Here is a 27,774-nt window from a genome sequence, read left to right as displayed (position 1 = left end):
AGAACGTTGCTGCAATTTAGCATCATTGCCTAATATTAAGTTCTATTTAAATGAAAATCTTTGTTCCTAACTCTGAAGAAGCGTCTCCAATAATGGCAATGAATGAAGCTGCCTATTAGAATGGTTCATGGTTCAGTTTGGCAATCTGTGGTTCAGTCTTCCCTCCTCTATGAATATTTATGAATCGCCCTTTTCCTTTTCTCTCCCTGCTCCCAATATTGTCTGTTTGTCCTCCATTAATCAAGACAATACAACAGCTTAGCATTTATGGCCTGACCCTCCCTCCCTTCCTTGATGTTTTCTTGATCATACTGATGTCTTCCTTTTGGAAGAAGATGCGGCTGTTTGAAATGCTTCCATGCCACTTACACATTCAACTATCAGAAGGAATAAAAAGAACCAATGTTTTACAGTCAATTATCACAAAGTTATAATTTATTGAGTTTATGGCACTTGGGGTGTCTGAGGTGTCAACTGGTTTTAAGGCATACGGCTTACTCCAGAGTTCATTTAGAAATATTCCATCTCATGCTGTTACTACAACATCCTCATCTTCTGTTTTGTTGGTGGAAGAGCTTTGCGATGTTTCTGCAGAGATCCTCTTGTAATTAGTGTGAAATGTCATGATAAAGAAACAGGATACCAAAGTGCTGATTCCAGCCATCACTAGTGTTGCATCTATAAGAAAAAATGGATATTCTCCAGCACTTCATTTTGAAATATATAGAAACAAAACCCAATAGTTTTTAAACTATGTTTAAATAACTTTCACTTAGCTACCTACAGAAGAAATATCTCCTCTCAGTGAGAGGAGCAATGCATACAACTACGGCTTCTTGAATACTTAAAACTATGGGGATTTTACGCAAATCAGTTGAAGTCAGAATTATTATTACTGAATTAGTATTAGTATTTTGTAAAACAACATATGTCTCAAGAAGCTTACTAAAATTGCATGATGAGAAAGTCGTTTAACCAAAGATACAATGATACACAATAATGTCCTGTTTGAGGTTTGATAAACAAATCAAAATAAGTTCATCAAATAAGACACACAAAGCAAGTAGATACATCTGCAATGCTGACACTAAACCTAGACTATGTGTGATGACCCGGGGCATGGCACAAAGGCAACACAGCCAGAGAACTGGTATGAGTCCTTTTATTGGTACCAACTTTGCCCCCAACGTCTGGTTACTCTCCGGCCTGGAGAAAAGCTCTCCCACAAACCTGCAGCAGCTTCTGGCTGCAGATACTCCAGTCCAAACACTGTAAGCAGAATGACGCCATACAATCACTCCAGCAGGGCAAGATAATGAGTCCCAGAAGCAAAGAATCACAGCAATAATTCCAGCAAGACAAGATAAGCACACAGAAGCACGGCACTAATTCAAACAGTCAGGAGGAATGTCAGGAATGCAAGCCACAACTCTCAATACTAGATGAATTCAGCATTTGCTCCTGACAAACGCCCCTCCCAACTGCCTCTCCTTTACACTCTATCCCCAGGTGTGCCTTGTGAAGGGAATCGGGGCCCTCTCCTTCCTCATAAGCCATACAACCCACCTTGCTTTTTTCTGCGTTCTTCCCTGCGCACCCTAGGATGAGGAGGGGGTGGGCCTTGGTCTTCATCTGAACCCCCTCTCCCTTGTTCTACCTCTCCCCTGCTCTGCCCAGCCTGACTTTGTCCTTTCCCCAGTTTCCTCCACAGCCAACGGAGCCACTCTCGCTCTCTCCGTCTTCCATCTCAAATTCAGACTCCGATGGGGGCATGACACTATGTCAGCGTTCCGAGTAACACACCCATTGAAAGCAGAACTCCGAGATAAGTAGATTCCTCAAAGGACATGTTTATTGGATACATATCGGCACAGCTGGTGAAAACCAACTCTAAAGGTTCCTGTGGTTTTCATCTAATTAAAAGAGTAAAACTACCCCCCTCCCAGGTGTCACATGCCACGATGACCTTGGTTTCCACAGGAAAACTTTATTTTGACTGTTAGCTGGGTTATCTACTTCCCCCTCCCCTCCCTCTCTCAGGCTTTGTAGAAACTAAGCACAAGATGGCTTCAGCCAGGTTTGCTTCAGAGGTGACAGACTAGGCAACATTTTGGCAGCAAGGCCACCTTTCCTAATTTTGGGCAAACCAAAAGCTGCTGATGGAGAGTGGGTGAGGCCATAATAAATGTTAGTGTGGCCAACAATTCCTCAGTCAAGGAATTACCATGTCAGACAAAACAAACAGTAAACACCAACCTAATCAACTACCAAGAAGAAAACAAAACTCCCACCAACATTGATAGGACAAGTCACTGTATATAACCAACCAAGATCAGAGAGCACCACAGGGTCACAATTCTCTCCACTTTTTTTTTTTTTTTTTTAATAAGGAGCTTGGAGAGTTAAAAAAAAACACACCTTAGAACAGTTTAATAGAATACTATACAGCTATTTTGAACCATCAAATTTAAGTAACTTGATCAAAGAAACTGCTGGGACCCTCAAGAAGAATTGGGGGCACATCTGAATAATTGCTCACAGATGGTCTAAACAAGGACTGTCAAACTCCCGGCCTATGGGCTGGATGAGTCACATGCTGACCACGCCCGGTTTAGCAAAGGGGAAAAAAGTCCCAATACGTCATGTGACACCGCTGTGACGATGTGAGTTAGACCCTTGGTCTAAACAATAAGATGAAAGGAGTTTGCCTTATGTCCTGATAACAACCATGATATGTTATTTATTTTATATCCCACCTTTAGTATTTTTATAAACAACTCAAGACAGCGAATATACTCCTTCCTCCTTCTATTTTCCCTATAGCAACAACCTGTGAGGTGAATTGGGCTGAGACAGAGTGACTGGCCCCAAGTCATCTAGCCAGCTTTCATGGCTAAGGTAGAACTAGAACTCATAATCACCTGGTTTCTAGCCTGGTGCCTTAATCATGAGACCAGATTATATATAGTATTCAAGTTGAACTGCCATCATTTTATAACAATCACATTAGCCCATTACAAGAACAGAATACTAATTTTTTTTCTTAAATAAATTTCAGTGGCTGTGTCATGTTGCTACCTTTGATTTAACTTAGTATTGCCTATTTTGGCAGTCACTGGTTAAATTTTCCCCAACAACATCTCCTAGGTTGTTTTTTTTTTCACTTGGGAGAGATGCCAATGGTTGAATCTGGAACTTTCTGCCTTCAGATCAGATACTCGGCTACAGCTGAGCTAGGATTAATCCATCAATGTTAAGAAATAAATGACAATATCCGAGAACTAAATGGGATGGACTGCTTTCTAAAGGCAAATGATAATTGTAAGCTTGATTCTTCTTCCCTATTATGATAGTATAAAGAAAACAAGCTGCATGTATGGTGATGGAGGACCCCGAGAACATGGTGGAGGAGACTCCAGGTGGGTGTGGATGCATTCCTTGTTTGATCAATCAGAAATATTACGACGTAACTCATTCATATGGTTTGTCACTACCATCATTCCAGCTTTCTGTCAAATCCCTTGACTCATGCAGTACAGTTCCTACAATGCTGCTAATTATGTAGCTTGTACTTAAATCCTAGTGAGAAATGAGAAAGTCCAAATAACACAGATGCTATGTTCAAGGGCAACGTTTTTTTGCTTTTGGGTCATTGGTGAACACTTGCTTCATTTATTTAAGACTCTATGTATTGACATTCTGTGACTTTAAGCAATTTACAAACATCTATATAATTTAGTATATTTTTTTTGCTAACAATGGGTGGTAAGTTAAAGTAACAGACCAGCATCCTTCACTACAGAAATGTACTGGGTGATTTCAAGCCAATCCAATATATCTCACAGGTTTGTTGTTGCAGGGAGAAATGGGATAAGGGGGTGTTAAATATGTCACCATACGCTCCTGTAGATACAAAGATACAAATCTAACTATTAAAATTCTAATTTGTAGTTTACAAACGCTTGAAAGACATCTTTGACGAAACAGCTCACACCATTACTTTTCCTCTAGGACTGAACCCTTAAAAACTTGATAATCCAAGGCAAATAGCTGTCAAAGTAGATTTGGGGTACAAAACCAACATAGGCATTTTCCAGATAACATCCTTGGTTACTTCATCCATCCCCAAATAAAAGTCAATAGACTAAGCCCATGATGGCGAATCTATGGCACACGGAGTCATATCTGTGGGCCCGCGAGCGTTGCCCTAGCTCAGGTCCAGTGCGCATGCGCATGCCAGCCAACTGATTTTCGGGCCTTCCAGGCTCACCAGAAGTCAGGAAATGGGCTGTTTCCAGCCTCCAGAGGCCCTCTGGGGATTGGGGAAGGCTGTTTTCACCCTCCACAGGCTCCTGGAAAGCTTCTGGAGCCTGGGGAGGGCGAAAAACGGGCCTACCTGGCCATCACGTGCCAAAAGCAGGGGCAGCGTGGAGGGTCACATGTACATGCGCGGGGCTGTGGGGGGCTTTGAATTATGGGTGTGGGCACGTGCACGCATGACCCCCCAGCACTCCCCCTGCTTTTGGCACGCGACAGCAAAAAGGTTAGCAATCACTGGACTAAGCCATTAAAAAAAATGGATAATGGTCCAGAAGCAATTCTAGGATTTTATTCAACTTTATGCAACCCTGATGCTGGTGAAGAATCTGCTGGTGACTTTAATCCAATTGTTGACATGCCATCAAATCATTCAAAGGAACATACTTACTTGTCCAATCCATTGGTGGACCTAGGGATGGAGCACAGGTAGAGAAAGGGGCATTCTTTTTTTCCACAGCCAAGTTCTGGAAGAGTAGTATGAAGAGGACTCCTAGGATCTGGCTGTTGAAACAAAACTGACTGTTATCCATCTGGTGAGAACATCTAAAATATGTCTACTTTGAAGCAAGATTTTCAGAGTTAACAAACCAAGATTTCCTTTGGGGCTTAAAACAGACCTTCAGGATGACTTAGCTATTGATTTACTGTAGAATCTAACCTAGTTTTTTTCTCAGCTGGCATCAATAAAACCGTGTATTCCAAAATTTCTAGCTACCACGGTCAAACAAGAATGCACTGAAGGGGTCAGATTTCTTCCCATTTTGGAAGGAAAAAGTAGGAAATCTTCCTGTTCCCTTCTTTACCAGGAATCCTTTTTTTATATTTATGGAGCAGGGAAAGAGTTTGAAAAAGATAGCTTTTCTTAAGCCACAAGAATACTGTTCTGTTGTTGGGTATATTACTACTGGAACTGGCGACTCTGTAATTAAACAAAATAGAAAACATACACCCAAAGCAACTACAGTCACCAAGGAATCAGCGCGCTTTCCTAATAAGAATTCTTGCACTGTCCCTCTGCGAAGCCTTTTCTACTTGAATGAATACAGCCTTCTTTTTTCTTCAATCTTGTGTGACTTGAATAAAGTACCTGTTTTGTAACACAGCTTATGCGTTCTGATTTACATGCAGCAGAGGAATGAGAAACCAGAGCTTAAATGAAGGGAAAGATGAAAGAGCCGTTCCCTCTTGGGAAACGTTTAATTGCCTCTATTCTTCAATGTCCTGCACTATGTTCCACTTTGTGCACAAATCCTTTCCTTAGAAGTGATTTTGTTTAGCTTCACTTCCAAAGCATGGGAGAAAAACAAGTTACTTAAATTTATTAGCGATTTCCCAGGATTTGGGCAATTCTGACTCCTACTGGCTTCAAAGGTCGTTGTTCCTGGAAATCATATATTAGTTTAGTGTTTCTCAATCTTGGCAACTTTAAGATGTATAGATTTCCTCAACCAGCATTTTTTGTTGAATAGCCTAAAGCCCAAGGGTCTTGGTTCACAAGTGATGCTGGGCCATAAACTATGATTTGCTAACCCCAATGGCTGAAATCAACATCATATTAAGCCCAACCCAAATCAAGTATCCTAAAGCCCAGTGAATGAGTCCAGTTATTGCCCAGAGAAGATCAATGTCCATTTCCCATTTCAATTACTTGAATGAATCTGTTGATCTACCTGGTCACAAAAATGATCCCTGATGATGTTCCTTCTCCTACAGGATAAGAGCATTCAACGTTTAGTTCCATCGCAATGGGATAGATAGAAAATCCAAAAAGCCCAAAAAGACTGCTGAATATTGCCACAGCGTAGGTTTGTTCTCTCATCTGAGATACCTGCAGGAAGAGAAGAGAACATAACCATAGCAAATGGTCTCTATAGCATTATGTCCAGCAGATAATAAGAGCTGCGGTGGCGCAGTGGCTAGAGTGCAGTACTGAGAGCTACTTCTGCTGATCATCGGTTGCCAGCAGTTTGGCAGATCGAATCTCACCAGGTTCAAGGTTGACTCAGCCTTCCATCCTTCCGAGGTGGGTAAAATGAGGACCCAGATTGTTGGGAGAAATACGCTGACTTTGTAAACCACTTAGAGAGGGCTGTAAACCTCTGTGAAGTGGTATATAAGTCTAAGTGCTATTGCTACATTCCTGCCACCCAGAGCCATGCTACACATTTAGCATGGCAAATTCAGCAATGCTGTTCTCCAATTTCTCCCTGATGCTAATGCATTCATTTAGATTTAGTTCTTTAGATAATATTTCATTTGAGTGATTGGTGACTCCTGGAGTCAACAAATCCGTGAATTCTTTTCTAGGAAAAATTTTTGAAAGTAGTTTGCCATTGCCTACTTCCTAGCACCTGGTCCAAGGTCACCCAACTGGTTTTGTGCCTAAGTCAGGGTTAGAATTCACAGTCTCCTGGTTTCAAGACTAATGGCTTAACCACTACACTAAACTGGCTCTCTCTTTAGGTAAACTAAACATGAAAAGCAATATGGAACTTTCAGCAGGGAATTGTGGAAACTAAAGCTCCATTTCTTTTTGAAGATGCAAAGTTGGAGAAGTCTCTTAAAAAAAAAAAAGTTTTTAAAGCAATAACAACAAGTGATTAAGGCCCACAAAATGTGTCTTGGCATTATTTTAACCACCAATACACTCGTGAGAACTTTTATACTAGTTAAAAGTTTGTAAATAATATGGAATGATTAGATGATCATATAAAATGTTGATATGGGTTCAGTTTTTATTTCTCTATTCCAGATAGAAATCTGGATAGAAATTCATGGTATTTTATCCTCCTAAGACTTCAGTGAAATAGCTTGGGACCAAAGAAGTGCAATGATTCTACTTATTCTATCTTCAAAATATTCCTCTGATCTCCTTCTCCAGTATCAGAATGAAAGTGAAAATATTACAACCTTCATTATATCGCTTGGCACTGGAGGGATTAAGTGTTAAATCAGTCCTTATTTAAACATCTATGGTTACATGGAAAATACACTTCTGTTAATAATCACATTATAAATTTAGATGATTAACTATTTCTTAGACGACAGGATTTATTCAGCTGAAAAGTTCATTATCTCTACCGAAGGGCAGACCGAAGCATTATTTCAGTTTCATAATATATTTACCACTGCAAATCCAATGCAAGTCAATGAAGATAGAACAAAACTGATTTTGGTAGTTTCTGTAAACTTCTTTGTCCTATCTACATATAGTCCAAGGAAGAAGGCACCAATGAGCCCAAATATAATGAACAAGGCTCCAGTCAAACCTGCAAAAAACTGTACAAGATATTGGATTAGGGCACATAGTTGAACAACTTCAGGATTTTTTTCTTAATAACTGGATTTACGACTAAAAATAATAATAATCAAGATGGTAACAATTTTAGAAATATCTATACACTGAAGGAACTACATACCTCAGATCTCCAGTTCTAAGATAGATAGATAGGTAGGTAGGTAGGTAGGAGATACTTCAGTTCTAAAGTATTGAGATAAAGTATTGAGAAGTATTGAGAAAATATAAAGTATAGAGCTATCATGGTGCAGTGGTTAAAATGCAGTATTGCAGGCTAATTCTACCAACCGGTAGGAGTTCAATTCTGACCAACTCAAGGTTGACACAGTCTTCCATCCTTCTGAGATCAGTAAAATGAGGATCCAGATTGTGAGGGGGCAATATCGCCAGTCAATGTCAACTGGCGACCCCCAGGGGGAGAGCCTTCTCTGTGGGGGCACCTGCCCTCTGGAATAAGCTGCCCTTGGAGATTCGTAGGATCCCCGACCTTCGCACCTTTCGCCGTGCCCTCAAAACGCTATTGTTTCACCAAGCAGGGCTGGCCTAAATGCTATTTTAATGGATGGTTTCTATTTTAGCTCTTTCGGCCAAATTAATTAATATTTTTAAATTGTCTTTTAACTTTCATATAGTTGTGGGTTTTATTTTTGGCTGTACACTGCCCTGAGTCCTTCGGGAGAAGGGCGGTATAAAAATTTAATTAATTAATTAATTAATTAATTAAATAATATGCTTACTCTAAATTGCTTAGAGAGGGCTGTAAAGCACTATGAAGTGGCATATGACTAAATGCTATTGCTATTTAAAATGTGTGTAACCAACTCTGTATGTATATAATACATCTAGAAGAATGAGTTCAGTAATTCAAGTTAATGATATTGATAATATACTGAAACCTGGAAATTAGGGAAATTTCAAAATGAAAATAGAAGCCTCATAAGTCTTATAACTTCTTATCAAGAGAGATCCTGGGTTCAGCTAAGTGATTTGTGGTTAACCTCCCAGCTTTTATGTCCTAAGAACTGGAAGGGCTAGATGTTATCTTTTTGGGAAAACTTTGGATCTTCATTTTATGAGTGGTTTTGAAATGCAGGCCACACAAGCGAAACACGGGGCAGAATATCTGAGCACAATATAATATAATACACAATACAATAGCTTTTTATGACTATTGACAATAAAGGAGGACAACCAAAGTGCTTAACCAATAATTATAAAACCAATATGACCAGATTTCTTTTTCACGAATACATTCGTTAAGCAAAACTTAACCACATCCAGAGAAATAAACATCACATTGATCAGGCAATAATAACTGGAAATAAAATGAATTCAGCTGAGTAGATGGTGGGCTATTGGTTGTAACCAGGAATCTTGGCAGTAAGGACAATGTAGCAAAACATGGTTTAATGTTTTGATAACAACTTCATCTCAAAGGCAGAAGTTGTTATTTATTTAAATCAATGTTTTCTCAAACTTGGCAACTTTTTGTGTCTCAATGTGTGAACGTCAGTTCCCAGAATTCCATGGCAGAGATATAATACCCTTCCAATGTCTTCTCTTAATTTGGGAGCTGTTATTGAAGTTAGATCTCTTGCCAGCTTAAAAGGGAATAACTGCGAAGGAACAAATTTTGAGGTGGGGCAGCCAGATCTAATTGGCTTTCAGATGTACATTATGCTGATTAAGACTGCACTGGATGTTTCTATTCCATCACTGGAATTTCTGCAGGTGATAAACTAGCATTTCAAATGCTCATACAAGGTCTTATTCCTGGGTGAAACAAGTCATCAATTAAAATCAGAGGGCCGAATTCACAGGATGGGGTGGCAGCGGCAAAATCGCTTGATCAATATGAGAGGATGCATTTTATTTCAGCCAGTGAATGTGACCATCTTAAAACAAACTACAACAAAATTCAGCCATGTAAATGTAATGTATTTAAGTATGTAAAACAATGCAGAACTGCACTGTTGAAATGAAAATTAGTAACTAAAGGACTTATGGTTAGTCTAAAGACTTTCCCCAAAATTAATTATAAGTGAATTCTAAAACTTCTAAATTCTAATTCTAATTTCTAAAACTAAATTCTAATTCTAAATTCTAAAACTAGATTCTCAGTCTGTTGTAAAATGTTAACAATATAAAAATGAACTGCACTATAAAATCTAATGATCTAAAAACTCAGTAATAAGATACAGTTAATAGTTCATTCATACATGACCAAATATTAAAGTATCGTATTTTCCGGCGTATAAGACGACTGGGCATATAAGACGACCCCCGAATTTTCCTGTTAAAATATAGGGTTTGGGCTATACTCGCCGTATAAGACTACCCCTCTTCCAACGCACACCGAATAAAAATTAAAAAACATCAACTGGCTCACCCACAATGTAAAAGCAGCTGTGCTAGACCCAAAATGGCCCCTGCAACAAGCAGGAACCTCACACAGCCACAAAAAGCCCAAAAAAAAAACAACTTTCACACTTTACACACACAAAATTCCACATACAGCTTTGTGAGATTTTGTGTGTTTGTGTAGTTAGAGTGAAACACTACAAAAACATACTAAATCTCAGAAAGCTGCACAAAGAGCCTTGGTAGTACAGGGGTTTAAGGCACCCTGTTATTAAGCTGGTTATTAAGACCAGCTGCCTGCAATTACTGCAGGGTTCGAATCTCGCCAAGGCTCAAGGTTGACTCAGCCTTCCATCCTTTCTAAGGTAGGTAAATTGAGGACCCAGTTGTGGGGGCAATAAGCTGACTTTGTATAAATATACAAAAGGATGAAGGCTATTGCTGAGCACATTGTAAGCCGCCCTGAGTCTTCGGAGAAGGGCGGCATATAAATCAAATTTATATATATATATTTTATTTTATTTTATTTTATTTTATTTTATTTTATTTTATTTTATTTTATTTTATTTTTATTTTTATATGAAAGCTAAATTTAAAACTTCCTAAACTTTAAATGGCTAGGTCTAAAAAAGAACAACTAAAAAAAACCCCAATTAACTATTTTTTTCAAAGATCTCAAAGGGGAAAAAAACTTACCCAATAGAACAGGGGTCTCCAACCTTGGCAACTTTAAGACTTGTAGACTTCAACTCCCAGAATTCCTCAGCCAGCTTTGTTTTGCTGGCTGAGGAATTCTGGGAGTTGAAGTCCACAACTCCCTGCCTGCTTGATTGCAGGCAGGGAGTTGCTTGCTGATGGAATGGATTCAGCCAAGCGAAGCAAGGCAAGCGAAGCAAGGTAAGCAGCTAAGGTAAGCAAGCTGGAGGGGGAAAACTTTTTTCCTTCTCCATGGCTCTGGCGATCCCAGCTGAGTTGCCTGATTAGCAGATCGTCAGAGCTTGGATCATCAGAGCCATTTAAGGCTCGTCAGAGCCTTTCTGGCTGGTCTGCCTGGTTACAGGAGAACGACCCCCGGCGTATAAGACGACCCCCGACTTTTTAGAAGATTTTCATGTGTTAAAAAGTCGTCTTATACGCCGGAAAATACGGTAAATATGAAGATGTTACTCATGTAGACCAGAAGTCGTCAAAATCTTGCTATATTTCTTGCTATATATAGATATATGCTATATATCTTGCCGTGATGGCAAATCTATGGCACGCGTGCCACAGGCGGCACGCAGAGCTCTCTCTGCGGGCACTCGAACCGTTGCCCCAGCTCAGCTCCACCTTGCATGTGCATGCGCCTCCTACTGCCCAGCTGGTTTTCGGGTCTCTGTTGCACATGGATAGGGGCGGGGCACATGCGGGAGATGTGTATGCATGTGCGGGGCGCATGCGGGAGATGCGCACGCATGCAGGGGGTGGGGTGCATGCAGGGGGGTCATGTGCACATGCATAGGGGTCATGCACGCATTGCATTAGGGGTGTGCACGCAGGCTTTTGCCATGCGACGACAAAAAGGTTAGCCATCATTGCTATATAGTATGTGTAATACTGTAGGGTTTTCTTACAAGGTAAGAAGTTAACAAGCAACAACAAAGGAAAAATAAATACTTGAGGATGTTTACAGAAGGAATGTTGTGACCATGCCTGAAGGTGGATTCATCTGAGTCCATCAAGTGAACTGAACCTGTTCTCCATTAGAATAGGCTTGACTAGCTTTGAGAATCTTCTTAAATCTCTTAAATACAGACAAGCAATTTTATCTGAATCTGAAGAAAAACCTTTGTTGAAATGGGGAGATTAGTAAGTGGATATAATTAGCTGGTTTCCACTTAGGCTGATCAAAGTGTATTTGGAAATACTTTGGAATAAGGTCTCTTATTATAAGAATCAATATCAAAAAGCCTTTCTCCGATAACTTTCTTAGCTTGGGCAAATTTGACAGAATGTAGGAAATCAAGAGAGAGGCCGCACGATGAAAGTTTTCTAACAATTGTCTGAGCCCAAGCGGATTGGAATTTATTCAATAAAAGAAATGAGATCAACTCTACTGGGAAATCATGTCATTTAAGCCAGTAATTGAAAATTAATAAGCAGGCTGTTTCCTCAACCCTCGTTTGGCCAGCTTCTAGCCTCAGAATAACCTTGGATATGCATTTTGGAGCTTGAAACTTAGCTCTGATAGCCTTTGTGTGTCCTATTTCCTATACTTTAGGAAAGTCTATAGGGGATCCATAAAGCAAACAAGTCAATGATTTAACTGTGAATAACTTTTACAGCTGTGGAGATGCATTTCCTGCCTTTTAAGTGAAAAAAGAAACTGAGGAGACCTGGATGATTTTGGGAATAAAATAAATCAGAACATTTTTTTCCAGTGGAAGACTTGATCAGTTTTGTTTTGCTTTATTGTTGAACAATTTGGCACTATTAACTATCACCAACATACAAGTTATCTAATTCTGCTCATATGGCTGCCCTCTACTGCTGATGAATCACCTTAAAGAAATTATTTATTTGTTTATCATATTTATATGGCACTCATCTCGCAGTTCTAGGCAGGCCAATTATGTAACTGAACAGAAGAATAAGAACAGAAGAACAGAACCAAACTTAAGAAGTGCCTTTCAATGGTCAGGGAAAGTTAAATATTCCTGTCTCCCATTCTCCTTCTCCCACCCGACTCTTCAAATTAAATGGCCAGTTTGGAGAGGACATGGCCCTGTGCAACCATTAATCCACAAGTTCCAAAGATTCCCATGAAAAATAAGGCACTTCCTAGTTTTCCATCAGCATTACTTGTCTCACTGCCATGTGTTGGAAAGAAATCTTCCAAGTTGGTGGGAGGGCTGAAGCAGGAAATTAGTCTGGACCCATTAGGTAAATGCAAGGCAAGGTCTGACACCCACTGAATAGTTTAAACCTTATCTAGTCTTTCCCAGGCAAAAGCTGTCAAGTCCGGGGAGATTCCTGTGCAACAGGCATACAATAAAGCAGTTACTGTATTTTTCAGAGTATAAGACGCTCCGGACTATAAGACGCACTTACCTTTTTTGGTGAGGAAAACAAGAAAAAGAAATCTGCCTCTGCCTCCCAGCTATTTTGCCTCATTGCAGCAAACGGCCTGCTTTACTTTCATTTTTGTTTTCAGCATAGCTTGATTAGCACAAGAAAAAAAAATCTGCTCCCAGCAATTTACCTCCTTGCAGCAAGCAGCAGAGGCCCGCGCAACAATGGGCAATGGCAATCCCTGCAGCCTGAAACAGCTGAGTTTCAGGCTGCAGCGGCCGATGCAACGGACGATCAACTTGTGTTAATTAGGCTGTGCTGAAGCTGAAATGGTCTGTTTCTTCTTGCTGCTTGCTACAAAAAGGTATATTGCCTGGGAGGCAGAGGCCAAAGGGTGGGGGCCAGTGGGTGGGCGGGGCTACATTCGGTGTACAAGACGCACCCAAATTTTCACCCCCTTTTAGGAGGGAAAAAAGTGCATCTTATACTCCGAAAAAAACGGTAGTTTGAACTCTCCATGCGTGGGTCCGGTTATCTGTACCAGATAGCATTTGCTAGCTTGTCCTCCTTATCTTACAACCCAATCTCACAAAGTTCCTGGGTTTTTTTAGCTTCTCCTGCTATTGAATCCCATGTTGGCAAAGATACATAAGAAGAAGAAGGAACTTACATCGGAATATCCATTGACGCACAGGATCTGTTCCAACAGAGAACTGAGACATGTGAACAGTGCTATCCCCGTGCCAAAGCAGAGGGTCAGGATGATGTAAGACTTATTTCGGATGAGCTGAAGCAAGCACAGTAAGAAAGAGTTGTCAAAACACAGCACATTACGCAAGATGCCAGCAGATGTTTTCTTTATTTTAATATTGAATTTATATGCTGCTCATCTCGCTTTACAAAGTGACTCTGGATGGCTTATTATTACGTTATAAATATAAAACTATTAAAAGGTGTTCATGATGAGAATGAGTTGCTGGATTTGCATTTTGTCTTTTGGGATTTCTGATTCGCAAGGCTAATGTTCAGAAACATAATATTCATATTCCAGAGGAATGCCGCTTTAAGGTGTGCAAGGGATGTCATGGCACATGGCGTGCCATTTCTGCTTCCGTTTTCCTGACCACCCTGCTTCTACTGCAGACACCACTAGGCATTTAATCAATTCCTGTCTGAGAACAGGTAAAGGACTTCATCAGCCTTTGGTCTCATCCAGCACAGATAGGAATAAAAATAGAAAAAGAAATAATAGGGCTAGGGCTAGGGGATAGGGTAGGGTAGGGTAGGGTAGGGTAGGGTAGGGTGGGATGGAATAGAATAGAAATAGAAATAGAAATAGAAATAGAAATAGAAATAGAAATAGAAATAGAAATAGAATAGAATAGAATAGAATAGGATGGAATAGAATAGAATAGAATAGAATAGAATAGAATAGAATAGGATGGAATAGAATAGAATAGAATAGAATAGAATAGAATAGAATAGAATAGAATAGAATAGAATAGAATAGAATAGAAATAGGATGGAATGGAATAGGATAGGATAGGATAGGATAGGATAGGATAGGATAGGATAGGATAGGATAGGATAGGATAGGATAGGATAGAAGAGTTGGAAGGGATCTTGGAGGTCTTCTAGTCCAACCCCCTGCTCTAGCTCTATCCCATTTCAGACAAGTGGCTGTCCAGCCTCTTCTTAAAAACCTCCAGTGATGAAGTGCCCATGATTTCTGGAGGCAAGCTGTTCCACTGGTCAATTGTCCTCATTGTTAGGATGTTTCTCCTTAATTCCAGATTGCTTCTCTCTTTTTAGTTTCTAACCATTGCCTGATTCCTTAAACACTGACATAGGTAGTCAATCAGACTACTTAGCAAGAAGATACTTTTTCTTGTTTTCATATAACTTGTTTGGTTTTACACACACACAGACAACTTATATACCATCCATCTTGCTGTTCAGGGAAACCATATATACAGATAGTCCTTGACTTATGACTGTAACAGAGCCCAAAATTAAAGTAGTAAGTTGTGCCAGTCATTCAGGGGGGCAGCACGTGACCCCACCTGATTTTATAATCTTTTTTGCAGTGATCATTAAGTGAATGTAGCAGTCATTAAGCAAACACCATGGTCGCTAAGTGAATCCACTTTTTGCAATGGGCGTTTTTTCTTTCCTGAAAATTGGAAGAAAACAGTGAACAGTCTTTTTGATTTCCAGCAAAAAAAAAATGCATCATAAATTGCAGTCATGTGACCATGACACTGCAACCGGCTGTATATATGGGCTGCTTGCTGAGTATCCAAATATTTGGAATAGAATAGAGCTGGAAGGGACCTTGGAGGTCTTCTAGTCCAGGCTCCTGCTCAAGCAGGAGAATCTATATCTATGATGGCGAACCTAAGACACATGTGCCAGAAGTGGCACGCAGAGTCATCTCTCCGGGCACGCGAGCTGTTGCCCATTGTTCTTCCGGGTTCCAGTGCGCCGGACAGCTGGTCTTCACGCACGCGAGAGCGTGGAAACCAGAAGAGCAGCCGCCCGGTGCGCATGCGTGTGCTGGAAGATGATCTTCCGGTTTCCAGCACACCAGCTGGTCTTTGTGTGCGCATGCGTGCCAGAAACTGGAAGACCAGGTGGCCGGCGTGCATGCGCGTGTCAGAAACCAGAAGGTCATTTTCCCGGCGTGTGCATCTTCTAGCACGTGCAACCCCGTTTTGGCACTCAGTGCTGAAAAGGTTCGCCAACACTGAGTCCTATACTGTGTAATCACATGACGAAGGGGTGGCAATTGTAACGGGGCGAAAGTACCTTGGAGGGGGGAAGAAATCCATCTGAACTTTGAATATTTGTTGATCAAGAACTACCTGTAATTATAGAGGCAATTCCCAAGTTTACTCCTTCGCTTTGCTTGGAGCTTACCATTTTCAAACCTTCACAGAAAGTTGGTGAATTTAAATTATCAGCACTTGCTGATGGTGGAGTTGGGGGAACACTACTGCAAACACCGAGGGTGGACATGAGGCAGCCAAGGATAGCAGGCGCTGCAGACACCCCAATCTGTAAAACAAGGAGCCAGCCAATTTTTAAAAACACCAGCAATTGTGTAATTTATCTCCCAAGAACAGATATGTTGTGCTTAATTCTAGTGAAATTTCATGTTCATTTACCAGTAAAGGGATATCTTTCGCTTCTGGAGCAATTGTCGGTGACAATAGGTTAACTATGAGCATGCCCAATGGATTGGCTAAATGGAATGCAAAAAGAAAGAAAGAAAAGAGATAATTGGATATGATTTCACCAAAGTAACTGAAACACATTCAACATGCATGTGAACTGACAGGAGAACAAGTAAGATCCCTATCTGTCCCATACGTGAAGCCACAATTTCTTCAGAAGCCTTTTGTTGGACTTCTTGCTTTGCTAGAAAGAAGCAAACTAAGAAATGGGAATCTTGGGTTTGGCTTATTTTTTGAAAACCCCTCTAAATGGACTTTAAAATTCTCATCAATGGCAGGCGAAGAGTTTTCTCAATTGTGCCGCACGTGGGAAAGGGGTTCATATGTCTATTTCATCAAATCAGCCCCTGTGATCAAACAATAACTTTTTAGGTAGAAGGCTAACAAATCAGGGAGAGCCCAACAGTAGACAACTAGCAAACGAGGAAGAAGATTTTCAGTTAGTTTTAGTCATTATTTGACAGTCAAGTGTTGTGTGGCCAATTCTGTGAGCTCCCATCTACAGAATGGATCAGGACATAGATACAGTATATTATTATTATATTTTTGTTCTTCCTAGGGGGCATTATTTATTTATTTATTCATAGTCAATGAGAATCACTTAGGTAAGATACGGTGAAATAATTAAATAAAATTTATATTCAACTCAATTGAATTAGCAGCATGATTTCTGGAAAATATAGTATAAGTATACTTAGAATGCCCCAGGTGGAAAATCTCTCTCTCTCATGAATATAGATGATAGATGTAACCTCTGGAGTTATGCTTAACCTTTCTCTTTGGGGTGGCCCTCTGAAACCTGAGTTTCTCAACCTCAGCAACTTTAAATTCTGGGAGTTGTAGTTCACGTATCTTAAAATTGCTGAGGTTGAGAAACACTGCTCTAGACATTACTGAACTGCAAGTTCCATCTCTCAGCATGGCCAGTGGCGAGAAATGCTGGAAGTCCTACTTCAGCAATATCTGGAGGGCCACAGATTCTCCACCCTACTTATACAGTTCAAAAGTCTAGTACATACATCTTCACAAAATAGCCCTGTCCAGTAAGCTAGTAATAAACTCTTGCACTGATGATGGGAGCTTCAACAGGGAAAGTATTGCGTTCCTCGAAAAAACTGACATCTGAAACCCAGCGTTCCTATCTTACTGCATCATCTTTGGAATAACCAATACCGATTCAATTACTTACACATAGAGGCAATCATATTGGCTGTGGCTCGCTGGTCTTCAGGGAACCATAGGGCCGCTAGTTTGGTTGGTGCAAAGATGATGAGTGGCTGGGCCCCAGCACAGAGGCACTGTCCTACAAGAAGGTAGACGTAGTTTAGGGAGCCTAAGCTCAGGCTATCAATAACACTGAAAACACGAACGATGCTGCCCACCATATTGAGCCAGGCGCAGAGTAGCACCTGCAAGAGAAAAAGCCACACAACCAGGGTTAACATAAATCAGCCTTCCATGACCTGATGCTATCCATGATCATAAGACTTGAGTAACAATGCTAAAAATGCCCTCCTGTGTTATATTTCCAAGTACTTAATAGAAGGCTGTCTAATCTTTGTATTAAATAGCATGAGACTGCTAGCCCATGGTGAAGCAGAGAATCTGGAAGATGGGCAGGGATATTCTGTGGCGTTAAGTCTCACCCAGCATAAATTCAAGCAGGTGGTGCTAATTAAACAAATGGCATGCTGATAAATTGTATAACAACCAGCTCATCTAGCTCTGCCACTGCCGTGCCACTAACTGCCAAACTGATCAGTATCCTAGGCTTTGCAGCTCAACTCTGCTCTCAACTGGCTTGTAAAATTCCAGAAAATTTAATGATTGTCTTTTACAAGCCAGTATCAGCCGGCTGCGGCACACCACAGTATGTAAAGCATCCAAGGAATGACATCCCCTCTCAGAAATACATGAAAGTTGGTAAGGTGCGGGACGCTGTCCATGGTCCTAAACTGTCAAGACACTCCCACTTCATTCTCAACAGACATATTTGTGATATTAGTGAAAAAGAGACCATGTGAATGCAGGAGTCCTTGCTCAACTGAACCTGGATCAATGCCATTTGCAAGTGTGTAAATGAACCCAAAAGGATAGTGTTAGCTGCAAGCAGGCTCTGTCCAAAAATATAGAATTTGCAGTGGATGGGACAAAGAACAGCTATCAAGGCATCTCCAAGCAAAGATATATGTGGACTATCAAAGATCAGTTTCAAACACAGTGAAATCAAATGGGAAGACTCCAACTCCAAACCCATGGGCAGAAAAGAAATGGCAGCAAATCCAGATCACAATGTTGCTGCTCAACAAACATTTGCACAAAACTTCCTTAAAGTCATTTAAAGTGATTGTGCAACACTGTTAAAAATAGCATTTCCTAGCTCCATGGGAAAATCCCCACATCCCTGGCTGCTGAAGGATACATGTACAAACAAAGGATCCTATCACATCTTTTAGGACGTACACTGAAGGCCAAAGCTAGATGATGTCTTCAACTATTATGTCCATATTTGTACCCCCTGAAGTATAGGCTATAATCATGGGATAGGCTATGAACACTGTAAATGAACAAACCAATCAACAAATCTAAAAATAAATTAATGCACCATTTTAATATTTTCTTGAGTCTATTGCTCTGCGCCTATCTTGGGATTCTAGTTCCCAGAATAAATTAATGCATGCTATGCTGGATGTGATCCATCCTATCCACCCTATGTTGGCTGTGATTATGTGAACAGAAATGCTAACATATATAAAACCACCAGGCTGGGAAATTACAAACTAAAACCTTGATACTTTAATGTTCTAGTAGTAAATAGCAGTTTTCGAGTATTTAGTCGGATGCTTTTGATGTGATTCAGGTTTGAAGTGCAGGCGTGGATAACTCTTTCTCCACTCCCCCAGTTGCAATGAAAATCCATAACATATTCCTCTCTTGAGCTAAATCAGGTGTCTCCAGACTTGGCAACTTTTAAGATGTGGACTTCAACTCCAGAATTCTGGCTGGGGAATTCTGGGAATTGAAGTCCACAAGTCTTAAAGTTGCCAGGTTTGGGGACCCCTGAGTTAAACTGCAGTATGTTTGCAACATGTTTCATCAGAAAACTGAGTGGAGGAATCCACCAGATCCTGAATTTAATTTTCTTTTGTTTCTTAATATAAAGAAAAAGCACATATGATATCTCACTTAATGTTGCATCCATCCTTCCATTTATGTCAAGCATTTCATGGTGTGCTGTCCCCCTGCCTTACAATTTGCCATACGTCTCAATGCCTTTCAGCCATGGCTTCCAATTGTGTAGGGTCAGCAGTGGAAAGTGAGTTATCTGATTTTGGGGGAAGCTCATTGGCCAGTCTTGATTTTCTAGTGAAGCAGACCCCCACCAATTTTTGGAAAAATCCTGAAAACCCATTCTGAAGATCACGATAGGAATGAAATGACTTGTGCTCATCTCCATTCTTGCTTACAGAGCATCTGAGTCCGATGGTGTCCAGAATCCATATTGCTAGAAGTCCCACAGGAACTGATACCACAAAGTACACAATGGAGAGCCAATTGACCATATCCAGTGAGGTATGGAATCGTTCAGCTGTTATGTCAGCCACTGGAGCAAATGTCAACCATAGCTAAAGAAAGGAAATGAGAAGAACAAAACGTTGTCAAACATTCAAATATCCTTGTTTCTGAGTACTAAAATTTAGGCACCTTCTAAGCTAGGCGTACTATGATTTCTTACCTCTTGTATATAATAGGTAAAGGTAAAAGTTCCCCTCGCATATATGTGCTAGTTGTTCCCAATTCTAGGGGGCGGTGCTCATCTCAAAGCTGAAGAGTCAGCGTTGTCCAAAGACGTCTCTGTGGTCATGTGGCCAGCATGACTAAATGCCAAAGGCGCACAGAACGCACCTTCCCACCAGAGGTGGTCCCTATTTTTCTACTTGCATTTTTTACGTGCTTTCGAACTGCTAGGTTGGCAGAAACTGGGACAAGTAACGGTAGCTCACCCTGTTATGCAGCACTAGGGATTCGAACCGCTGAACTGCCAAACTTTCAATCAACAAGCTCAGCATCTTAGCCACTGAGCCACCTCGTCCCTCCTATATAATGTATATAATAGAATAATATAATAAAATATAATACAACATTTTAAAGCACCGTATATCACTTATCATCATCACCACCAGCCTCTCTTGGATGAATATCCAACAGTTCTGAAGAAAGTGCTGAATACAGTCGACAACAAAAAGAAATACAACACTGAACAAATTATTTAAAAGTAACTTTATATTAAATAGCATGAGACTGCTATAACCAGTAAGTTGCCAGTAAAATGATATACTGAGTTTAAATGCTCAAATTAAAAGATACTGTAAGACCAAAAAAAATATCCATAAGGTATTCCTCAATTAGAAAAACCTTCTTTTGAACAGCTAGTTGGCATGCAAAGATACTTGGAACAGAGCTTCTCAATTTCTCTGCTATTACTGAGGATTATTACTTTATAATCTACATTTATCCTGGGCCTACATGGGTTAGGCCCAGGATATCTGTTGGACCACCTGCAACCAGCATCGACTTCCCATCGCCCGGTGCGTTCCCACAGAGAGGGCCTACTCAGGGTGCCGTCGGCTAGACAATGTCGGCTGGCGACCCCCAGAGGTAGAGCCTTCTCTGTGGCCGCCCCCACCCTTTGGAATCAACTTCCCGTGGGTCTTCGGCTGTCCCCCGAACTTCGTACCTTCTGCCGTGAGCTTAAGACCTGGCTGTTTAAATTCTGATAAAATCAGTGCAGCTTCCTTTAAATTAATATTTATAGGTTTCAATTATCCTACAACTGTTGACCACTAATGGGTTGAAGAATGTTCTAGAGGAAACTGAGTAGACTAGATACTCCAATTGGAATCTACAGAAACTTTTTAAAACAATTAGAGAAGAATGGGAAGGACAAACCCACTTCTACCAGAGACTACTGAAACTGTGGCTAGTGAATATATGGTCTACATGAAAACTTCCAAAGATTTTTAAAATACACAGGATTTACATAAAGGTTTTTAAACGCTTTCTGAAATTAGTGGATGGAATCCATATTGCTAGGTCTTTAGTACTAAAACGATTAAAAAATGTTGCAGAACTGTATTCTCTATGTTCTGTACGCTCTGTAACGGTGTTCCCTGTATTCTCTATGTTCTGTAATGAGGGGTTAGTTTCTGCAGATTTGAACCAGGGGTGAAATGCTCCCGGTTCAGACCGGATCGCCTGATCCGGTAGCGATGGAGGCGTGTCGTTCGGAGAACCGGTAGCAAAAATCCCTGTTCCCCCCCGCCATGCCCAGCTGAGCCGCACAATCATCAGAGGCTTTTTTTTTTTTTACTTTTAAAAGCATTTTTTCTACAACCTCTTCGGCCGAAAAAATGCTTTTAAAAGTAAAAAAAAAAGCCTCTGATGATTGCACGGCTCAGCTGGCATCATCAAAGGCTTTTAAAAGAAAAAAACCCTTTTTTTCTTTTAAATGCCTCTGACGATCCAAGCTGAGTTGCCTGATCGGCAGAGGCATTTAAAAGAAAAAAAGCCTTTGCCGATCAGGCAACTCAGCTGGGATCGTCAGAGCCTTTTGAAAGCATTTTTTTGCAACCTCTTCGCTGAAGAGGTTGTAGAAAAAATGGTTTTAAAAGTTAAAAAAAAAAAAAGGCCACGCCCACCATCACATTACCACCACCACCACCAAGCCACACCCACAGAACCGGTAATAGCAAATTTTAGATTTTACCACTGATTTGAACCCAGTCTGAAAGGGCATGTGTGTGTCTATCTTTTCTCTTCCCCCAAAGAAACTTGAGAACATAGAAAAAAGTAGAATCATTGGATGAGTTCACAGGTAACAGCAGACTCAGAAAATAACTTTAGAAGAGCTCCTGCTACTTTCTTCACTGGTCTTTTGTCATGCCCAAGCAACCAGAACCACCTGTGTAGAATTTAAATACTTTCCTGCCTATAATACAGGAATTTGCCCAAACAGCTTGCTCTCCTTGCTGTTTCATGGAGCTCAGCAGGCGGTGGGGGGGGGCAGGAGAGTGAGTCCTGGATCCCTGTGGCCATGAAATTATTCAAGGCTAATTCCCCATTTCAGTCCTCCTCCCTGCCTGGCTGGGCGTTTCCCAATATCTGCATTTCTTTTGAGATGTTAGTTGTAGGAATAAGGAGAGAGGCAACTCCTCTGTATGCATTAATTATGGCATTTAATTAGTTTCATCGAAGGGTGGCGGTCTAAGAGATGTGAAGTGGCTAGAACAAATGTCAGAACATAAGGGATTTGCCACCACATCCTGCTTACAAATAGTCCTAGATCACTGAGCCACTTGCTGTTAGAAAGGGAGTTACAAAACTTGTGGATCTGAGCCATTAAGGCAAACCTAGTGTTATATATGCTGGTCTATGACTGCAATAAAGATTTGACCTAAATGTTATGTCAATTTTCAAAATACACATCTACCTGTAATGGAAAGTCAGAATAACCTTGAGGAACAAGGGGAAGAGAGATGCAACAAAAGTTAGATAAGCGAAATCCGAGTCTGGGGCAGAAACGTAATTTGATGAAGTATCTCTGACATGAACATCCGTAGTTCTTTTAAAGATAAAGAAATAGGGTGCAATCAGACTTACAAAATTCTGTTATTGTATCCTTATAATAAAGTACTATTAGCATTCATAGCATCCTCGTCTGGTCTAGGTTGAATATATTTTATTTTGCTTCTATATAGCAATGAAGATCTGTGAGCTTCCAGGAATTATTGGAGAGTAACTCCCAGCATCCTTCACCATTGGCACCATTCACACTGCTAGGAACTACAGTCAAGCAACACCTGAAAAGCTCCAAGTTCTATTGAACACATCATTAACAAGTCAGTTACTTGCTCATATTTGTACGTGAAAACAAATTTTACAAAGCAAGTTGTGGATGCTCAGCAGCTATTGATCCTGACAGATGATTGATACCTTGGCAGAAAGGAAAAGGAGAGGATAAGCTGTAGAGCAGTAGTAGTATAAAACAAGGTAGCAGCTTCCATATTTTTTCCTGCCAGAAATTTTATTTATTTATTTATTTATTAGTTCGATTTATATGTTGCCCTTTTCCGGAGACTAAGGATGGCTTACAATGCGTTAAGCAATAGCCTTCATACTTTTGTATATACCTGCTTAGTAGGGCTTTCGGGCCCCCCTAAGCGGTGTTCTTTTTTATACAAAGTCAGCTTATTGCCCCCACAAACCGGGTCCTCATTTTACCTACCTCGGAAGGATGGAAGGCTGAGTCAATCTTGAATCTGGTGAGATTTGAACTCGCAGTAATTGCAGGCAGCTGGTCTTAATTTGTTAAAGCACCAGGCTCTATTAATCTGTTATCATATGGTGTCCCTTGTTTCATACATTAAATTGATGCTCATCGAATGTATATGACATGAAAAGTAGCCGTCAATTAACATTAATCTCAACGTTTGTGGCATACTTCCTCAATGCAAACACATTTATATAAAATAAACCCATGTTTAAATACTTAAACCATATGCTAAGCAACCCACAGTATTGTGTATCCTTGTAAACCAATGATCCTTCAGACCTGATTACTCGGATTATTTTTATAACTAGATTAAAGAGACAATGGAGATTAAGAACACTCCTTGTACAGTGATTCCATAATACCTGGTAATCTAGAAGGATCTGGCGTGTGCCTTCCAAAGGAACCTGGCTTTTAGCCTTAATTGTTCTTGATATTAGAGCTCTCAAAACCGTTCATGGTACTAAAAGAAATTTTTAAAAATTGTGTAGGATCTCTCCAAACTCTCTCTCAAAAAAAATCACTGTATGGAAAATAGTGTTTCTCTCTCTCCTCCATAGTTTTAGAACTTGGACTCATCCAGTAGTACATCCTGCAACCATGTGGGAAAATGCAGCGTTAATAAAAGGGCATTCTTCTTTGCACAATGGGGCATTGACAGTGGAATTTGCTACTACCGTCTGATGACGGTCATCAGTTTAAAATAAGTTTCAAAGGCTTGATTCATGGAGAAGTGACTTTGGGTGGCTGTATCTTGCCTCCAAAATCACCGGCCTTTAATGGCAGCTGCTGGGGAGTGAGAGTGTTGGAGAGCTAACAATGGGTTTATTCCTAAATTCATCTGCTTGGACATCACATCTTACAGATGGCTGGGCTAGATGGGCTACTGCCTTGAGCCAGCAAGATGTGGCTTACATTCCTGTGCCTTTAGGGAAGTTTGCAAGCATGGACCAAACAGGAGGGAAAATGCACTTTTTCACTGTCACTCTCCGGCAAGGGACATTTCAGACAAGCTGTTGCCATAGATGTGATTGCCTAAAATAATATTAAAGCGCTTAAATATGCTAAGTCTTTGAAGTGGCTGGCTCAACAAAAAATCCGCCTCCCAGTTAGAAAAGCATCTAACAGCTTATATGCCTCAACATCTCAGAAGAGCTTTTTCTAGAGATCACATCCAACAACTGAACTTCACGATAAGGCATGAAAGTTTTCGCGGAGCTCCGTTTAAGGAAAGGCTGCGCATTTGTGGCATACGAGCCACTGAAGACGTTGGATGTATTCTTTTGAACGGCAAACCATATGCTGCAGAAAGAGCTGCTTATTTAGACTACTTAAAAAAAAATATTGGGTCTTACATTTTGCAGGGTATGAAATGAACCTGCATATCACTAATAAGATGTGGCAAGATGGGCAGCAAACAAATTTAATAAATAAATACATTTAATAAATAAAATAAGACCATATTCTTTGTCCCAAAGGTGCTTTTTCAAGAGGCAACTGGACTTTCTGGTTTTTCTTTAAAGACGTTCCGCTTCTCATCCAAGAAGCCAGAAGCTTTTTGGATGAGAAGTGAAATGTCTTCAAAGAAAAACCAGAAAGTCCAGTTGCCTCTTGAAAAAGCACCTTTGGGACAACCATGACCTGGATGACTGAGAATCTCCATAGACCACACTCTTTATATAGCATTAAAGGTCATTTCAGTGAGGACAGAATATTTAGACCAAATTGGGTTAACTATAGAGCTGACAATTTACTATGAACATGTTCCATTGTTTTCCTTGTATCTACCAGTGTATTTGTATTAGTTTTATACTTTTGATATGATCAATTGACTAAATCTATCAAGTTTCTAAATAAGTTAGATCAGCTGTCTGTGATTCCAGAATGAAAAACAAAATGAAGACATCTTATTCTGTTGATTTATTTTCTCCCCATCTTCTCCACATCCCAGAAAATTAAGCGTCTTTAGAATATTAAGACTCTGTTGGTAAAATTAGCTATAACAAAACAATCGATTCTTTTATTCAGTCTCTCTTGGTTTTTAAAGCAAATTAGATTATACAGATGAAGCTTTGGCCCTTCACTTGGGTTCAAAGTACTAAGAGAGGAAGTGTATTCTGCACATAGTCAGAGGTTCTTGATAATTATTGTTTATCAGTGGTTTGTTTGTTTGTTTTTTACATTCAAGCCAGGAGTAAAATCTATAATAAAGCAAGGCTCTTATTGAATACAGAAGAATTTCAGAAGAAATCCTCTTGGATTGTTTTCCAAGCCTACTGCTTTCCAGACGTCTTCATCTCTACTGTTCCAAACTCTTAACCTTTGATTATGAAATTAGGGCAGGGATACCCAACCTCAGGTCTGTGGCATGCCAGAAACTGGGTTGCATAAACAAGCGAAATCCTATTTACAGGATGCCAGCAGCACAGGAAACTTCTCTGGTCTGTGGAAAAACCTCTCACCAGGAACTGGTCCCTGGTGCCTGAAAGGTTTGGGGGGGGGGGGCACTGAATTAGGGAATTATCTGAATTAGGGAATTATCTGATTGGGGGGGAGGAAACTATCAGGGTAACTCTACCATGAACATCACTTGGGCTAATCTTTCCAGACTGCTTCAAGGGATTGTTATAAAGATCAATAGAGGGACTATTAGTGGGAAGACAGGAAAGCAATGAAATTAATTAATTAAAGAGACACCCGATTCGTTGAATCCGACATCCCTATGGAGGAAGTTATGAATGAATCACACGTTGTCACGTTTCTTCTACCGGTACTCAGATTGTACTTGTACCCTACGACTATCATTTAAGTGTTGTACCTTATGATTCTTGATGAACGTATCTTTTCTTCTATGTACACTGGGAGCTTATGCACCAAAGACAAATTCCTTGTGTGTCCAATCACACTTGGCCAATAAAAAAGTCTATTCTGTTCTGTTCTGTTCTGTAGATCAGCCTGCATGCAACCCCGCTTAAGGAAACATGTAAGGGGCTTTCCCCCAAGCAGGGATAGGTATGGGGAACCCCAGGCATCTCTTACAAAACCCAAGCCCACTGACTCCCCCCCCACACACACATCTGGAAGGAGCCTGGCTGGGAAACGCAGCTGGATAACTTTCCTCCTTCGCTTTCGGGACGCCGGTAGAAATCTCTCAACCCTCCGGGCGAAGGAACCAAGCCAACGCCAGGGCTACTGCGGAGGCGAAGTGTTGTCGAGGCGTCGCGTTTGCGATGCGTAGTAGCGCCGCGGAGTTAAAACCCGCCTAGGAAAGATGATGGTCTTTGTACGGTGTACAAGATAGGCGTTTGCAAAAGAAATGAATAAAAACGAGCCAGGAGGACGGTCTGTTCGGGAAATGGGAAAGCAGGCAAATAAAAGTAAAAAATAAAAGTCCCAAACTCGGGCTGCCGACGGCGGCGGGAAGGAAAGCGAAACTCCCCGGGCTATTATTGTACCTACCATCGCATTGGAGCAGTTCACCACGCAGACAGCCGTCAGGATAAACCAGCGCCGCTTGTAAACCTTGAAGGCTTGCCCCGTGAAAGGCTGGGGCTCATGGTTGATGGAGTGGCTGTCGTCCATCGGAGCGCCGTCCTTCTTTCCTCCGCCGTCCCGAGGCTGCTCTCAGGGGAAAGTCTCCGCCGCGCTGCTCAAGGTCTTCTGAGCCATCCTCATCGTCGTCTCCCATGCAGGGTTGCTTGCAATAGCCGAGTCGGCAAAAAGAAAAAAAAAGGGGGAATTGCCACACCCGCGCTAGCAGGGCCTGAAAATCCGGTTTCCTCCCCGCCGATCGAAGAAGCTCCCTTCGCCTCCGCTGCTTTTGCGGCGGCGGCTGCGGGACACTCCTCTTGACTTCACGCATTGGGAAACAAGCGGCTTCTTGCAGCCTCGCCGCTTCCAAACGGGTCCGCGGGATCCTAGCGCCTGCCCTGTTCTTTTTCCCGCCGGTCTGCTTACCCGCCGGCCTTGTTTTTGGAGCTTTGTGTTTCTTCGGCCTGTTGTCACGAGGGTGGCTTTCATGAGACAACTTGGACTCCTCCCCCCTTGAAAACGTTTCACTTCTCACCCAAGAAGCTTTATAGAATAGGAATAGGAATAAGAATGGAATGGAATGGAATGGAATTCTTTATTGGCCAAGTGTGATTGGACACACAAGGAATTTGTCTTTGGTGTATATA

The 27,774-nt window shown here is 41.0% G+C and overlaps 1 protein-coding gene across 1 annotated transcript; it reads right to left on the bottom strand.

Annotated features, from left to right (window-relative positions):
- Positions 1-430: 430 nt before the first annotated feature.
- On the bottom strand, positions 431-27,178 carry SLC49A3 (solute carrier family 49 member 3). The gene is made up of 10 exons (XM_070935440.1): positions 27,056-27,178; positions 19,734-19,892; positions 17,456-17,675; positions 16,198-16,274; positions 15,950-16,087; positions 13,701-13,817; positions 7,447-7,599; positions 5,991-6,148; positions 4,709-4,821; positions 431-678 (listed from the first exon to the last, which is right to left on the bottom strand). Exons 1-10 carry the CDS (start codon positions 27,176-27,178, stop codon positions 527-529), a joined length of 1,410 nt encoding a protein of 469 aa, XP_070791541.1. The 3' UTR covers positions 431-526.
- Between the last annotated feature and the right edge of the window lie 596 nt (positions 27,179-27,774).

Source organism: Pituophis catenifer, unplaced genomic scaffold, assembly GCF_029215685.1.
Source record: "Pituophis catenifer annectens isolate HBS135680 unplaced genomic scaffold, rPitCat1.0.hap2 SCAF_2, whole genome shotgun sequence".
Lineage (NCBI taxonomy): Eukaryota > Metazoa > Chordata > Lepidosauria > Squamata > Colubridae > Pituophis > Pituophis catenifer.
This window is presented reverse-complemented; position numbering and strand designations above follow the sequence as displayed.

Bases quoted from the DNA above. Each gene is read 5' to 3' on its own strand.
- SLC49A3 (XM_070935440.1), bottom strand. From the start codon at position 27,178: ATGGACGACAGCCACTCCATCAACCATGAGCCCCAGCCTTTCACGGGG. The intron at 19,893-27,055 runs GTAGGTACAATA...TCCTTTCTTTAG, and splicing joins TGAACTGCTCCAATGCGATG to CTATGGTTGACATTTGCTCC. The intron at 16,275-17,455 runs GTAAGTAATTGA...CATTCCATTTAG, and splicing joins CAATATGATTGCCTCTATGT to CCAATCCATTGGGCATGCTC.